The 15230-nt window shown below is 50.9% G+C and overlaps 1 protein-coding gene across 1 annotated transcript in view; it reads left to right on the top strand.

Annotated features, from left to right (window-relative positions):
- LOC118006600 (coiled-coil domain-containing protein 69-like) overlaps positions 1-9313 on the top strand; it is a 32143-nt gene extending 22830 nt beyond the window's left edge. Inside the window, exons 5-9 of the mRNA XM_034999311.1 lie at positions 2574-2647; positions 3623-3724; positions 4224-4343; positions 5242-5339; positions 6045-9313. Of these exons, the coding sequence (XP_034855202.1) occupies positions 2574-2647; positions 3623-3724; positions 4224-4343; positions 5242-5339; positions 6045-6222 (572 nt within the window). The 3' untranslated portion in view covers positions 6223-9313. The remainder of the gene's footprint in view (positions 1-2573; positions 2648-3622; positions 3725-4223; positions 4344-5241; positions 5340-6044) is intronic.
- The last annotated feature ends 5917 nt before the right edge of the window (positions 9314-15230 follow it).

Here is a 15230-nt window from a genome sequence, read left to right as displayed (position 1 = left end):
ATGATCCTGGGGTCCTGGGATCCAGCCCCACATTGGGCTCCCTGCTCAGTGGGGAGTCTGCTTCTCCCTTGGCCCTCCCCCCTGCTTGTACTCTCTCTCTCAAAAAAATAAATAAAAATCTTTTTAAGCCTACCATCCTGTAGATCCCTATCCTCTCTCCTTTTTGTTGTACTGGTCTTAGGTATTATGTCCACATACATTGAATGCCCCATCAGACTATGTTATACCATTTATAACATTGATTTACCATCAATCATATTTTAAAGAGCACCAGGGGAGAAGAAGACGATGACTAGTCTATTATATTATCCAGGCATTCACCAGTTCTGTTGCTCTTCCTATACTCCTGAAGTTCCGAGCTTCCCTCTGGTATCATTTGCTCTCTCTCTGAAGAATTTCCTTAAGCAGTTCTTTTAGAAAGTCTGCAGATGAGGAATTATCTTAGCGTTTCTTCATCTGAGAATGTCTTAGTTTCACTTTCTTTCCTGAGGATATTTTCACTGGCTATAGGATTCTAGATTTACAGTTCTTTTATTTTGGCAGTTTTTATTCCTTATTTATGTTCTTACTCTGTCTAGTCTCCAAGGTTTCTAATAAGAAATCCACAGTCATTCAAACTGCTGTCTCCTCTAAGTAAGGCACCATTTTTCTCTGGGTCAGTTCCAGATATTTTCTTTGTCATTAGTTTTCAGAAATGATGTGTCTGGGTGTGGATTTCTTTGGGTTTCTGCTGTTTGGGGTTCAGTGAGTGTCTTCAGTCTGTAGGTTTATATTTTGCCAGATTTGGGAAGCATTCAACCATTCTCTTTTCAAATACAGTTTCTGTACCACACCGTTTCTCTTCTCTTTCTGAGACTCTGATGCACAAATGTTAGACATTTTTGGATTGTTTTACAGGTCCCTGAGGCTTTGTTCATTTTTTCCCAATCATTTTTCTCTCAGTTGTTCAGGCTGGATAATCTCTATTGATCCATATTCAAGTTCACTGGCTCTTTATCTGTGTCATCGCTATTCTGCTACTGAGCCCACCCAGTGAGGTTTTTTAAATTTCATTTATTACATTTTTTTAGTTCTAAAATTTCCTTTTGGTTCTTTTTAATAGCTACTATATATTTGCCAGGGCTTTCTATTTTTCCATTCTTTTCAAGAGTACTCACCCTTACTTCATGAGGCATTTTTATATCAACTGTCTTAAAGTCTCTGTTAATAATTCCAACATCTGTAGCATCTCAGTGTTGGCATCTGCCGAATGTCTTTCTCAGCCAAGTTAAGATTTTCCTGCTTCTTTGTATGCTGAGCAATTTCGGATTTGTATGCTGAGCCATTTTGGATTTGTATGCTGGGCCATTTGGATTCATATGCTGAGCAATTTTGTATTATATCCTGAAATATTTGAAAACATGAGATTCTGAGTCTTGTTTAAAACTCTCGGTTTCATGGGACTTCAAATTCTGGTCTTCTTGCCCTGTCTCCCTGCTACCATTTACTTTTCAGAGTCTGCAAATAGCTATTCCACTCATTCTGTCTAGGTTTTATAGCTACATTCAGTGGGACAAACTGTATGGAGTGTACATCCTCTAGCTTACCTGGAATCAGAAACTGTCTTGATAGGCAAATTAAATCCAGCCCATAATTGGAAAAAATTCAGCCTGTAATTTTTATACAGCTGATCTCTTGAATTTTTGACTATCTATCACATTTATACTACTACTGAACATTGTTTTCTCACCACTATGTCACAGGCCCACTGTATACCATATACCCGGGCCTTTGGTCATGTGAAACTTTGTTTTTTCCTGTCCTCTCTGTCCTATTTTCCATCCCATCCATTGATTGGTCACTTTCTAGTTGTCTTCTTTCAGCTGGGACAAGGTTGGAATTTTCCACAAGGAACTCTATAGAGGAGGTAGGATAAGAAACAGAACTATATTGATTTGGGGGGATAATAGCAAATCTGCACAGCACTGCCCGGTCTGGAAAACACTCATGCATCCCTTTCTCATGTCATCCTTGGTCATCCCTTAGAACAACTCATTTCACAGTTGAGGCAGTAGAACGTTTCAATATTTGAAGTGATCTCCTGAAGGTTCCTTAGTTGTGGAAGAAGCAGAACGAGGACAAGGTGGATTTCCTGGCCCCAGATTGAATGTACTTACTGCAGTTTTGTGCCATGGTTTGAGAAATAACGATTTAATGGTTTCAAAGTTTGGGTAACCCAGCTTGCAAAACATCGGCCCTATGCATTTTCATGGCATGGTGAACAAGCTTGCTGCAGGATCTTTGGGTCTTAGCCTCAGTGAGGCGTGGGTGGCTCCCATAATCTGGAAGCTTTCACAGTTCCTCCCAAGATATAATTTGTTTCCATTTCCATGAGCTTTTATTAAATATCTACTATATTTCTGACACAGCTGCAAGCCCAGTATACGAAGGATGAATAAGACCATCCCCAGCCCCCTGGCCCCCATGGGCCCCAGCTGATCACCCAGGTTCTCTGGGCCTCATGGGGCCTGCCAGAAGGCTTTAGGGTAAAGTACCTGGGTGTCACAACTCACAGAGATCTCCTTTCCCTACAGTCCTCCAGGCCTCACATGAGCAAGAGAAGGAAGCCCTTACCCACTCCTTCCAGGAGGCCAAGGTGACCCTGCAGGTGAGAGGAGTCTCATGGCCATCTCTGCGGGGGAGGGGAGGACCTGCGGGAAAGCCGCCTGGCCTCTACTCAGGTGTGAGGGACAGAGGTGAGTGTCTTCTGTGTATCCAGCCCCTCGAGGTGGTGACTGGGCTATTAGCTCAAGAGGACTTGGTGTGAGATCAGGGTTGGCCTGTTTCTCTGAGGACTGTGGTTGGAGGATCTTGGAGACCCCATGGGCCGGGTACCATGGTGCGACCAGACTGGCAGGTGGATGCACGGGGAGCTGCAGAAGCATGAAGGAAGGCGTCTAAGCCAATTTATCAGGTCAGGGACTTCCCAGAGGGATGAAACCTTAGCTGGAACCTGAAGGATGGGTTGGAATTCTTCCTATGAAGAAGGGTAAGAGGGGTGCCCCAGGTAGGAAAAAAAAAAAACAGTGTGCTTAAAGACATAGAGAAGAGGGGGAAATATGATTACCTGTGGAACTGAAAGAAGTCTAAGATGTCCTGGGATGAAGAGTATGAGTGGGAGGGAACTGAGGCTGGAGAGGAGGCGAGAGCCCAGTGGTAGGGCCCATGAGCCACATGAAAGGCGTGCTGTATCCTGAAGGTATTGGGCAAGGTTTGGGTGTGGGAAGCTCTTGGGAGGGGAATGTAGGAGGCAAAAATGCACCTGGCAGTGGGAGGACTAAGAGGGAAGACTGGGAAAGTGCAGAGCTCGCCTTGGGTGGGCTTTGAATACCAAGCTAGCACCACCAGCCTTGAACACCCGGACATTGTCCCCGAGGGCACTGGGAGTCATTAAAGGCTTTATGACCAGAGATGGGGCTCATATGCTTCAGGCAGCAGTTAAAGCAAATAAAGCCTGCATTGGTGGGTAGGGCAGAGTAAAGATGGAAGAACCCAAACTGCCCCCTCTGTGGGATGTGCAGAGGTCCACCTCCAGCCTTTATGAACCAGGCTTTGACCATCTCCCTCCCATCCCCTTCTCCAGGAGACCATAGATGGACTGTCCTCACAGCTGGAGGTCTTCCAGGCCAAGATGAAGAGGGTAGAAGAGTCCATTCTGAGCCGAGACTATAAGAAGCACATCCAGGCAGGTGGCAGTACGCCTGGGAGCTTTTCCTTCTCAAATCTCCGGGGAGGTCAGGGCCCGGGCAACAGGAAAGGCCAGGCCCTCTTCAAGGCCAGGGCTAGACCTGACACTCTCACTTTCACAAGGGCCTGGAAGAAACAGGGTCCGTGTGTCACTGAGGGGGCAGGTAAGGCTGAGAGAGAAGCATAGGGGATAGTAAAGTGCTTGGGCTCTGGATTCGGAAGGAACTAGTTACAAAGAGTAACCTACCAGTTAGCATAAACAACTTAACCTCTCTGGGCTACAGTTCCTCATCTATGGTGGGAACAGGGCTTGCCACAGAGGGTATTATTAAGCCAGGAGGAGATCAAGCATATCAAGCTCACCGTGAGCCAAGGGAGGGAAGTGACTTGTGAGAGGCAGACAGTGATTTGGAGGCAGAATGGGAAAGGGGCAGGTAGCCCGTGCCCCTCTCTCTCTGCCTGCTGGTCTGATGCGATCATTCTGGGTCCCTGTCTAGGATTACGGGAGCCCCAGCCTGTTCTGGGAGCAGGAACTGGAGAGCCTACACTTTGTCATCGAGATGAAGAACGAGCGCATTCACGAGCTGGACAAGCGGCTGATCCTCATGGAAACAGTGGTCTGTGCTTAGAAGCAGCTGGGGGGATGTGGCCTCAGGCTTCTCCTTCCTGGGCATTTTCTCTGTAAAGTGTGTGGAGGGAAGGCACTTTGAGGAGGTTCCAGCCTGGGCCACACCTGCTTTGACCTGCCACCCATGGTGGCCCTTGAGACAGCTGAGGCTGGTCTGTGGCCAGTCTGGGTCAAGCAGTGGCCCCTTCTCTCTTGGGCCCTGTGCTTTCTTGGCTACTCCTGTTGTTCTAACTTGGGGGCCACGAGGGCAGGTACCCTGGCTAATCAGGAGGGGCTGGCCGATGTCAGGCAGGGGCTGGGGAGGAAGGCAAGGCTGAAAAATCAGACAGAGAGGAGGCCAGAATCATCAAGGACAGGCCTGGGGAGTGGTGGGCATGGAACACACTGATGGCTTTGTTTACAGGAAAAGGGAGGCCTTGGGAACCTCGGGTGGAATCCAAACAGATTGTGTTACTCCAGAAGAAGTCTCCCTGCTTGTGTATACCACACAACCTCTATTCTAATCCGACCATCTCCGATGTTCCATGTGAATTCTGTTCAGCCATTTCTGTGGAATAGCATAACAGACACATGTAATTTTATTTATATAGATTATATCCTTCTGACTTTGGAGAACCAAAAATATCCTTTCCCTTATGCACCGATGGAGACGTTAGATGGGAGTGGCTGTATTCTTTTGTTACATCTCCTGTGGCAAAATTAAAAATTGGCAGCCCTGTGTTCACTCCTTGGTTATGTTTTTTAAAGTAATCTTACTGCTTCGCGAAATGTAACATCGAGTCCAGAATGAGTCAGTGTTTTCACGACCACAGATAAGAGGGAGGCAATGCCCTCCGTTGTGCCGTGTGCGGTCGGTGGCTTTCTGAGCTCCTTCTGATTTGTTACAGAAAGAAAAAAATCTGATGTTGGAGGAAAAAATCAGCACCCTGCAGCAGGAGAACGAGGACCTCCATGTCCGGGCCCGCAACCAGATGGTTATGTCAAGGTAGCTATCTCCCAGCCTCCTCTCCTCCCATCACCACCGTGGTCCACACTTCCAGTTGGGAGGGTCTCGGAGAACCCAGGGAATGGATTGACAGGCGGGCCCAGGCCTTTCTGGGGAATGTGGTTCCCTCTTTCCTTGAGAGGCAAGAATCCCAACGGACCAGCTCTGCCCAGAAACCTAAGTCTCAGTGCCCTGATTGGTATCTGTCCCCATCCTGGCTGAGTCGACTCCATGGCAAAGCCCAATACAGGAAGAGGGGACAGGAAATTTCTAGCTGGGGTGACCTAATGAATGAATGAATGTACATGAATGAATGAACCTGTTCTAAAGGCTTGGTAAATGAGAGCCAGGATTATGTGTCAGACATAATTCATTGAATTCTTTACATATTATCTCACCTAATCCTCATAATTAGTCAAAGAACTGGTCCACCTAGTATCACTCCCATTTTACAAATGAGGAACCTGAAATTTGGCAGGAGTAAAGAACTTGTTCAAGGTTACCCAGCTAAGTGGTGGGGCAGATCTGAACCCAGAGATGTCTGCCTGTGAGGGCCACGCTCCTCCGTCAAGGGATCCAGGCGGACGACAGGGCCGTGGGGGCCCTGATGCGGGCTGGCGGCCCATCTGAGGAAGGCCTCCTAGAGGACCGGGTTGCTCGGTGCAGCCGCTGACTGGCCACCTGGGCCCCTGTCTGCATCCACAGGCAGCTCTCGGACGACCTGCTTCTCGCCCGCGAGGCCCTGGAGAAGGAGTCCCAGTTGCGGCGACAGCTCCAGCAGGAGAAGGAGGAGCTGCTGTACCGGGTCCTGGGGACTGACGCCTCCCCTGCCTTCCCCCTGGCCTCTGTCACCCCCACCGAGGTCTCCTTCCTCGCCAGCTAGGGCCCAGGGCCTGGGCCCGCCATGACGCCTGTGGTCACAGCTCCCTCTTGAGGACTTACCAGAGAAGACAGCAGGAGCCTCTCGTTCTTTTCCCAGGAAGGGCGGAGGGCAGGGGTGAGGTGGGAGCCAGGGTGTGTGCCCAGGGAGCCCTGGGGGCTTGGGCTGTGCAGGATCACCCATGGGGCTTCGAGGCCCCAGATGCGCCTTCCCTTGAGTTGGCCCAGGGAACAAGCAAGAGGAGTCCTTCCGTCCCTCCCTGTTCTCTCTGTTCAAATCAGGGAAGTCCTGAGCTTTTTCCAGGGGCAGCCAGTGCCGCCGAGGCCCCCTGACAAAGAGAAAACCCCCTGCTCCTGACTCGTTAGCTTCCCCCAGATGTTCTCGCCTCTGCTCAGACCCTCCCTTAGCCTCAGTTTACCACTCCTCTAAAACAGCCAGGGGAACTGCACGAATGATCCTTGAGTCACTACAGTGTCCCATTCTAGGATTATTTAAAGGTCAGACGAGGGGCTGGGGGACAGGAGAGGAAGTGGGCCAAACCCTGAGAACCAACAGGGAAAGGTGGGCAGCTGGAAAGGGGGTCACTGGAGGCCCTTGGGGCTGACGGCGCCAGGGCCCAACTCAGCCAAGGCAAGGGCTGGGCATGACCCAGGGCATGCCACTGCTCCTGGTCCCAGAGTCTGGTCAGCCCAGGGGTTAAGCAAGAGCTCCTCCTCCCTGACCAGTCAAGGCTCACTCCTCAGCCCTCTGGGTCTCTCAGTCTCAGTGCCACCTGGGCACGGGGCCACCTCGTGGGTCTGGGTACACCTAACTGCCAGAGTGGGGAACCTCGTCCCTGTACAGATGAGGAAACCAAGGTGGGGAGTGGGACCCACAAAGCCAGGACTAGGACCTCATCTGTCATCCAGCTCATAGCTTGCTGTGCTTGTTTTTCTCTGCAGGCTCTGGAAAGATCAGATGTATGACTTAGTCTTTCTCTTCCTTCCTCTACCTGCCCCCACCCACTTCCAGGCTCTCTCTTCCTCCTGCTTCCTACCTTTACTCCTTCTACCACGACTGATGCCAGGCGCCAGGACTCCAGAGCCTGGCCCTCAGCTTCCCCATCCATGCAGAGGGGTGGCCAGAGTGAGCAACCTCAGCAGGCCTGTCCAGCCCTGGCCGTCTGTGGACTTATTCTTCTCAGGAAGCTTTGGGTCAGCTGGACACTATAATGAGACCCCCCCCCCCCCCGCCCAGAGCATTTTAATTCAATGCTCTCACAGACACCTCCCTCCCATCAGCTACCTAAGATTCTTGAAACCAGTTCTTACCCCTCTTCAGCAGCAGAGCAAACTGAGATCACAGGAGTCGAAGGGCCTTGCCTGAGACTCCCCAGCTCCAGCTCCAGGTCCCAGACTAGCAAGTAAGAAAGGTCAATCCAGTAGGACTAAGGTTGTTCCATCATCCCAGACTGCCTTCTTCATTCCCTGGATCTGGTCTTCAGCCATTCCTTGTTCGAGGAGTTCAGATGTGACTCTGTTTCTCCATTTCTCCCCTAGGAGGGCTAGGGGTGTGCTGAGCTGCTTCTCTGGCCATGGGCAAACAGATTATCTATCTGGGAGCCTTGGGGACAGCTCTGGAGTGAAGTACACATGTACCTCTTCATGTAACTTTTCCCAAAGTTTATCTGGGATACACTAGTTCATTGCACATTAATAGGCATGATCAAGAAAAAAATTGATAGCCAAGTAATTTGAGAAACTCTAGATTCAGTCAAGTTAAACAGATCTGCAAAGTGCAGGACTTCTCAGAACCTTTAATATGCTAATGTGAACTGCATATTTCCAAGAAGGAAGCAGAGTATCCAGCATTTTCTATACTCCCTTGACCAACTTCCTACCCCAACCTAAGCACTTCAGGCTGCAGAATGCACTTTAGAAAGATGAGAAGGGCTAGGCTGCAGAACAGGCAAGTTGTGGGGAGCAGGGTTTCCCTCATGTAGCCTATGGCGGAGGCGGGGAGATAAATTGTGGTCACTCCCTCACCCTGCGGCAGACAAGCCATGGAAATTATGGTATTTTATTTATTTGGCCCCTGTGTTTTCCTGGGAGAGGGAGGAGGAGGCTCCTCGCTGAGGACCCCTGCTAGTGGCAGGGACCATTGAGGAGTATGTCCTGGGCCTGAGTGACTTGCCACTGGCTCTGTGCTCCCTCCTGGGGTACTGGTGCCCCACTGGCCCAGCTTTGCCCAGCCCTGGAGTGGGGTCTGATGTTGGAGTGAAGGCTGGCCATCAGAACAGGTCAGGGCTTGGAAGGAGGCTATGAGGTTGATGCAAGGCATAGAAGCAGTGATGGGTGGGCAGAGTATAAGGGGTGAGCGCAAAGGTTCTTTTTGCACTCTTTTGGGAGTGACAACTCCTTGGCCTCAAAAACACCAAGGTTCACACCGTTACCTACCCCTGTTCCTGCCCACTGCTCCACACCAGCATGCCTGCAGCTAGCAAGGGAGCTAGGAAGGGGCAGGGGGAACATGAGGGCTTCTGGTCACATGGACACGGGTGGTGGCAATCCCCGTGCCCTGCAAGTTGGTGGCCTGGCAGGTGTAGATGCCAGAGGCCCCAGCCCGGGCCTCTTCCACATACCGGGTGCTCCCTGCCTCCTGCAGCACCTGGCCCCCTCGGCGAATGACGCTGGCCCACTCGCTGACATAGGGGGGTCGGCCCAACTGCAGGGACAAAAAAATAACTGTCCATCAGCCAGCCCAGGTGTCCTCTCTGACTCAGGCAAATGAGAAGCACTGTGTATTCCGTCAGGGATGGGGACTCGTCCAAGGTCATACATGCAGATCAGAGCACCTGAAAGGCCAGGTTCTTTGTGGCAAATGTGAGCTTCTCAAGTCCCTGAGGAGAAGCTGGGGTCACCTTCCTGACTCAAGGAAATGCAGGAAGTAACTTGACTGGGAGCAGTACCCCCCCCCAGTATGGCACTCTGGTTTTGTGTGGTTGTTAATGGGTGCTACCTCCCCAAGGCGGGGCGGGAGGTGGGGTTCTATTATGAAAATTGTTTGGAAAACACTGAGTCAAGCACAATTAAATTGGAGAGACTCAGAGCACCGAGTCTGTCACGTGTGCATGTGAGTTTTGAATCTCCAAGGCAGGTGATGGTTATAAGAGGCAGTGTTTTCCTAAAAACACTTTTCTTCGGGGTCTGGGGCTGGATTTTTTGGTCTCCCACCATTCCAAGGAATGTGTTTGGGGCAAGGCTATAGCACAGCAAAGCCATGTCTTCCCAACCATGGGTGGGTCCTTTTCCCCTTATTGGGTCTCCGTTTCCATTGTGGACAAGTGGGAGAATGATCCCCCACTCTTCCCCTCCTAAGGCCTCTGGGGAGCTCACCTTCACCATGTCTTTGCTGGTCCAGCCCTCCCTCCAAGGCTCAGATCAAATTCCAGCTCTTCCAAGAAACCCTTTTAGGAATTCCTGCAGTTGTCAGTGCTGGTGCATCTACTCTGTGACCCAGCTGCTCTCCAGGTGTTTGAGGTTATGGGGCCAAGTTCTTTGAGAGGAAGGACCATCACTACCACCTGTCGAGGAACCCCTCTAGGAAGGTCTGGCCCACGGCAGGTGCCCAGGAAACCGTCGCTAAAGGATTTTGTCCATCTCTTATTACACACACACCAGCCATAGGGCCTGAGCACTTGCCCCAGCCCCGTGCTCATGAGATCCGGGCCAGTCCAGCCTCAGCTTGAATGTCACCTCAGAGAAGGCTCCCTGACCACTCTCTCTTAAGAAGACCCTATCACACTGCCCTGTTGTATCGTTGATGTAGCGCTTGGTATTCTCTCCATGATCATGTTCATTCCCCACTGCTTCCTCCCTGGGTAGATTGTAAGCTGGAAGACAGCACAAGTCAGAGGTCTTTTGGCCTCATCCTTGTGGTCTCCGCGCTAAGCACAGTGTCTGGCATGTGGTGGGTGCTCAGTAATTATCGTTGGATAAATTAACGAAGGAACACATTATACACTTTATGCAGTAACCTAAACAAGGAAACTGAGGCCCAGAAAAGGGAAGTGACTTGCCCAGTGTCACTCAGTAGCAGTCCAGCAGTGGGTCCACTCCGCCACAATTGCGCCCGACCCTCATCCTAATTCCTCACTCCCGTGCTCTTGGCCAACACACCATCACCACAGACACACATACGCAGCTTTTTCTTCCCCTCTGCTTACCTTCTGCCCTGGATATTCCCAGATAAAATCCACAGCAATCTCCGGCTCACCCAGAACTGTACAAGTCACACCAAAGTTCTCTCTCAGTTGGACTGATGTGGCTGAAGCTTGGACGGTGGGTGTGGGGGAGGAAGACAGGTCTGCCATGGAAAGATGGGAGAGAAATGGGGACAAACATGTTGAACTGATTGTTAGAACAATTGAATGAAATGAATGGGCGGAATGGTTACATTCATAGAGGATGAAGGGTTGGGTTGGTTGAATGGATAGAGGATGGATAGCTGATGGAACAGATGGAGGATGGGTGAATGGAGTGGTGATTTGAGGGAAGATGGATGAATAGAATGGTGTGGCATGACTGAGAATGAGTATGGATGGACAGAAAGGCTGGTGGTCACTCAATAGCTGATTGGCTGGCTGGCTGGAACAAGATAGTTGACTACATGGGGTGTTGTTGAAAGCTGGTTGGTTGTTTAGAGTTCCATAATCCACAGAACCCAAATCTGAGGTTGCTAAAGGAGGCATCTCTCCCCATATCCTCCCTTGCCCTGCCCACCCAGGCCCCAGGCCCACACGCAGTTGATGTAGATCAGCATGTACTTGGTAGAGATTTGTCTCAAGCTGCCCAGGCTGGCCAAGCAGAAGAGGGCCAGCCAAGGAATCTCGGGGCCAGTCGATGGTGAAGCCCTTATTCACATCGAAGGAGATGTCAATCCCATCCACTGGGACTTCCTCCGGGGGGAACTCCCAACGCAGTGTCACCTGGGCCAGAGGGTTGGTCACCTGGCAGGGAAGCAGGAACGGCTGATGGCTGCACAACTGTACCACTTCATAAGAATCCTCAGTGGGGACAAAGAGCTCCTCTGGGTCTGGGAAGGAAGGCGGGATAGAGAAGAACGAGCATGGCCTAAATTAGCTGTTTCCTGATGCTCTAGCACCCACGAGCAAGAGGTCCCTCATGGGGACTTAAAATCCCACTTTCCCTGCCCGTTCTCAGTCCTAGACTGAGAACTGAAGCCCAGCCTGCTAGTTCCATCTTCGTCATTTTGATTGGCGTTCTTGGAGACCCCGACCCCAGGGCACCTGCGAAGAAGATGAAGGTCTCTCCCTGGCGGGCCTCGCCCTCAGCGTACGCGCTGTCCTGGCCGAGCTGAGCGTAGCAGCTGTAGTCCTGGTGTCTGCGCCCGTGGAGTTCACCAGCTGCTGCTGGCTGTGCCGGCCGAAGGGCTTGATTCCAAAAGACAGTCGTGGGGCTGGCCCAGGGTGCGGCGGGCAGCAGATGGGAGTGGCCGGGGACACCTAGTGAGCAGCGTTTAGCCGGCTGACAGCCCTCCTCCCCCGTGCTCAGCACGCCGCCCACCCAGTCTTCGCCCTTCCCCACTGACAGCATGAGGATTTGTAGTGACCTCACCTGGTTTCTGATTGCTCGCCTCTCACCAGCCCCATGCACATCTCCTAATGGGTCCATCTACTCGTCACAGAGCTTGTCCTTCCTTTGCAAATGGCATGCCCCAAACTGCTCTGTGCTCCCTCCTTGGCTCCTCCCACGTGTCCCTCTGTTCAGGCGGCAAATGCCCTCTAAGCAACTCCACCCCCTAACAGAGGCAGTGTCGCAGCAAATCTCACTTTAAGAGGCTGAGCTGAGAGAGGGTGGACAAATCTCCTGACCCGGATTTATATCCCAGCCTCTGCCTGATTTTCTTCTGGACTGGGGTGAGCAATGCTGGTGGGGTCAACTTTGCTTTTATCTCTGCCTTCCCTATGTTGGTGTCCCCGACATAAGGGTGTCTCAGCCTGACATTCAAACACAGGCGGGACAGTCAGCCTCCTTCCCTTCCCATGGCCACCTTACTCCCTACAGGCACTATGTGCTGCCCCCAGAAATGACATCCAGTACTGTGGGAAGCCATGTCTCCCCTTCTGTTGAACCACTATGCATCTGATGGGTCTTGTGAGCCCATCTTACTGTTCCTTTTTTTTAAAACATTTTTTAAAAGATTTTATTTATTTGAGAGAGAGAGAGAATGAGCAGGGAAGGGGGTGTGCTGGGGGAGAGGGACAAGCAGATTCTGCTGAGCACAGAGCCTTATACAGGGCTCCATCCCAGGACTCTGGGATCATGACCTGAGCCGAAGTCTGACGCCTAACCTACTGAGCCACCCAGGCGCTCCCTGTTTCTTTTAGATGCCTGCAGTTGTACCTACCGGAAGCCTGGACCACTCTAATCACCATAAAAACTGTCCTCAAGTTGTCTGTGAACTGCTGCCCCCTCCTGGACCCATTCATGCTGTCACAGGAGTTCCTCCACCTCGTACCTCAGGCGTTCCTCACCTTCCTCCTCCAGGTTCGCAGGTACCCTCCAGTGAGCTACCTGCCCCGCCAGCACAGCTCCAGGGGATCCCCAGCCCGCAGGCTCAGAGAGTCCCCAGCCTTCTGGAAGCGGCCCCTCCCCAGCCCCTGGGTCAGGATGCGGTGGGGGGGGGGGCGGGGGTTGTGGCGCTGGGCTGCCACCTCCACTTCTGCGGGAGTCTTCATCTACAGGGACTTCTGGCTCAGGTCTGATTTGGGTTTCCTCCTGCCTGTGGCTCCTGAGGGCTACCTCTCCAGGGCTGGTGGCTTTAAAGCCTCTCTTTTTCAGAGCCTTTGGAGTTCTGGCCGGCTCCTGGACTTCAGCTGCAGGGAGATGAGGTGAGTGTGGGGCCACCAGCCTTCACCATTCATCTCACATGGGCTCCTCTCCTCCCCCCAGCAGTTGGCAGAACCTCAGAGCTCTGTAAGGAATCCTCACTCTTTCGAGAAAAATTATAAAATACAGACAAACCAAGAAAAAGGGATTAAATTTGCCCCCAAACTTACCATCCAGAAATAACCACCATGATTATTTGAAGCATATTTTTCCAAGGCTTTTTTTTTTTTTAAAGATTTTATTTATTTATTTGACAGAGAGAGACACAGCGAGAGAGGGAACACAAGCCCGGGGGGTGGGAGAGGGAGAAGCAGGCTTCCCGCTGAGCGGGGAGCCCGATGCGGGGCTCGATCTCAGGACCCTGGGATCATGACCTGAGCCCAAGGCAGACGCTTAACGACTGAGCCACCCAGGTACCCCTCCAAGGCTTTTGAATGCAAATATTTTAAAGACATTGTTAAAAAAATAAAATGGAACCATAGAACACATATTTTTAATAATCTGTTTTTTCACTTAGTAATATGCTGTGATTACCATTCCATGTCAATAAACACACGTGTACCAAAACGTTCTGAACGATTTCGATGGTATTTCATGGTAGGGATGTAACAATTTATTTCTTCATTGTTGGGTATTTGGGTTTTTCCACATTCTTAGCCAAAATAATCAGTTCTGCAATAATTATTTCTTGCATGGGGACGCCTGGGTGGCTCAGTCAGTTAAGCGGCTGCCTTCGGCTCAGGTCATGATCTCAGGGTCCTGGGATCGAGTCCCGCATTGGGCTCCCTGCTCAGTGGGGAGCCTGCTTCTCCCTCTCCCTCTGCTTGTGCTCTGTCAAATAAATAAAATCTTTAAGAAAAATTATTTCTTGCATGCACCTTTGATCAGATTGCTTCCTTAGAATGAATTCCTTAGAAATGGAATAGCTGGTGGGCTATGGAAGGGAACTTACACACTTTCTTATCCAAGTGCCAAAACCTTCCAGGACACGCTCCAAAAGAGGTCACTTAACCTGCACTTAGATATGTCCAGCGATGGGGAGCTCAGTATTTAACGGTACTAGTACCTACCATTGATGGCGCCTACAGTGTTTCTGGAAGAGTACTGGCCCCTTTCTATACATTTTCTTATTTCATCCTCCTAATGACTGCAAAGTAAGTGTTATTCTTATTTTACGGATGAGGAACTTGAGGCTCCCAGAGGCTCATTTTCCCCAGGTGCTGTGCCAGGGGGCAGGAGACCCTGAACTTAGACCCAGCTCAGCCTGGTTCCAGAGCCCATGACAGTTCCACCAAAAGCGTATCTTCAGGCTGAATGGCTCTGACTGCTAGAAAGACCTTTCAGATGCAGACCCCCTGTCTTCAACTTTTACTGCTGATCTGATTTTTCTTCCCCGTGGAAGAGGACACAGCCATTCCACATGCCTGCCTGCCACCCAGCCCCCAATTTTCTCTTCACACCGAGAAGGTTGTGCAATTTGTACCAAGTTCCGAGGCTCTTTCTTGTCTGTCCTGATAGCTCCCAGATACATCCTTCCGTCTTCGTCCCCACTGCTACTACCACTCAGTCCAAACCCTGGTCAGATCACATCTAGCCTACTGCAGTAGCTCCCAGCTGGTCTTCTGGCTTCCAATGTGACACGCATCACACACCTCTTCGGAAACCATCATGTTAAGACCAGTTACAAAAGCCTGGGGCCACCCCATCCATCACGGGGAGCGGCAGGGGCAAGGGGCGGGTATAGTGTTTGGGCAGCAGCAACAGAAAAGATCCCAATGGAGTTTAGCAACTGTCTTTTTTTTATGGCCCCAAACCACCATCACCAACACACACAGGGATCAATGGGCAAAACAACCAACAAAACAACAAAACAAAGAAAGGACCCAAACTGCCACTTTCAAGCCTGAGACCTTTGGTTTTCGCAGCTGTTAAGAAAAAACTACACACCTTCTGTGTGTGTGTCATTTCCTCGCACACGACTACCACCCACAACACTTCTGACACCAGATTGAGGGAGGGAGATTTCCACACCAAGCAATTCTCTGAGACACCATAGGGGTATCCTACAAATCAACTCAGTTCTGACACTATTTACCTGGAAAGAGCATCAGACCCCACAGG

This window comes from Mirounga leonina, unplaced genomic scaffold (genome assembly GCF_011800145.1).
Source record: "Mirounga leonina isolate KUSES-001 unplaced genomic scaffold, KU_Mleo_1.0 Mir_98, whole genome shotgun sequence".
NCBI classification, from domain to species: Eukaryota; Metazoa; Chordata; class Mammalia; order Carnivora; family Phocidae; genus Mirounga; species Mirounga leonina.
This window is presented reverse-complemented; position numbering and strand designations above follow the sequence as displayed.